Source organism: Eurypyga helias, unplaced genomic scaffold, assembly GCF_000690775.1.
Source record: "Eurypyga helias isolate BGI_N326 unplaced genomic scaffold, ASM69077v1 scaffold26188, whole genome shotgun sequence".
Classification (NCBI taxonomy): domain Eukaryota; kingdom Metazoa; phylum Chordata; class Aves; order Eurypygiformes; family Eurypygidae; genus Eurypyga; species Eurypyga helias.
The window spans coordinates 7,494-7,996 of NW_010266645.1; the positions used below are offsets into that span (position 1 = coordinate 7,494).

At 60.2% G+C, this 503-nt stretch overlaps 1 protein-coding gene across 1 annotated transcript in view; it reads right to left on the reverse strand.

Annotated features, from left to right (window-relative positions):
• Window positions 1-79, reverse strand: part of LOC104513730 (gap junction beta-5 protein-like) — a 920-nt gene extending 841 nt beyond the window's left edge. Inside the window, exon 1 of the mRNA XM_010157183.1 lies at window positions 7-79. Coding sequence (XP_010155485.1) covers window positions 7-79 — 73 coding nt within the window. The remainder of the gene's footprint in view (window positions 1-6) is intronic.
• Between the last annotated feature and the right edge of the window lie 424 nt (window positions 80-503).

The window sequence follows — 503 nt, forward strand, 5'->3', positions numbered from 1 at the left end:
CGGAGCGCCAGATGCGGCCGAAGGCCGTGGAGTACTTGTTGACCCCGCTGAGGAGCCCTTCGAACACCCCCCAGTTCATGGTCCCCTGATCCTGTTAGCTAACCTGGGAGGGAAGAGAAGATCTAATGACACCGAAGAAGCAGCGAGAGGTCCCCATCGAGCACCTGCATGCCCTGAAGCTGCCCGGGTGGCCTCAGGGACCGTCTGTGGCCTTTGCTTGCACACAGGGTCACACACCAATGTGCCCCAGCACAGACCTGGTCTGGGCGACACATCCCTGCAGAGAATTCATGGGCACCCAGCAAAGCTTGATGGCTCTGCTACGGTAAAAATAACGCTCCAACCGCTGCTCGCTACGTCCCGCTCAGCCCTCTGCCACCCGGCACCGCCCGCCCCGTCTCTTGCCCCATTGCCCAGGTATTTGTTATTAATTTTCCTTGCGTTGCCAGGCCTGGCCCAGGCAAGATGACAAATAGGAGCAGCCAGGGCGTGACTCACCCGGC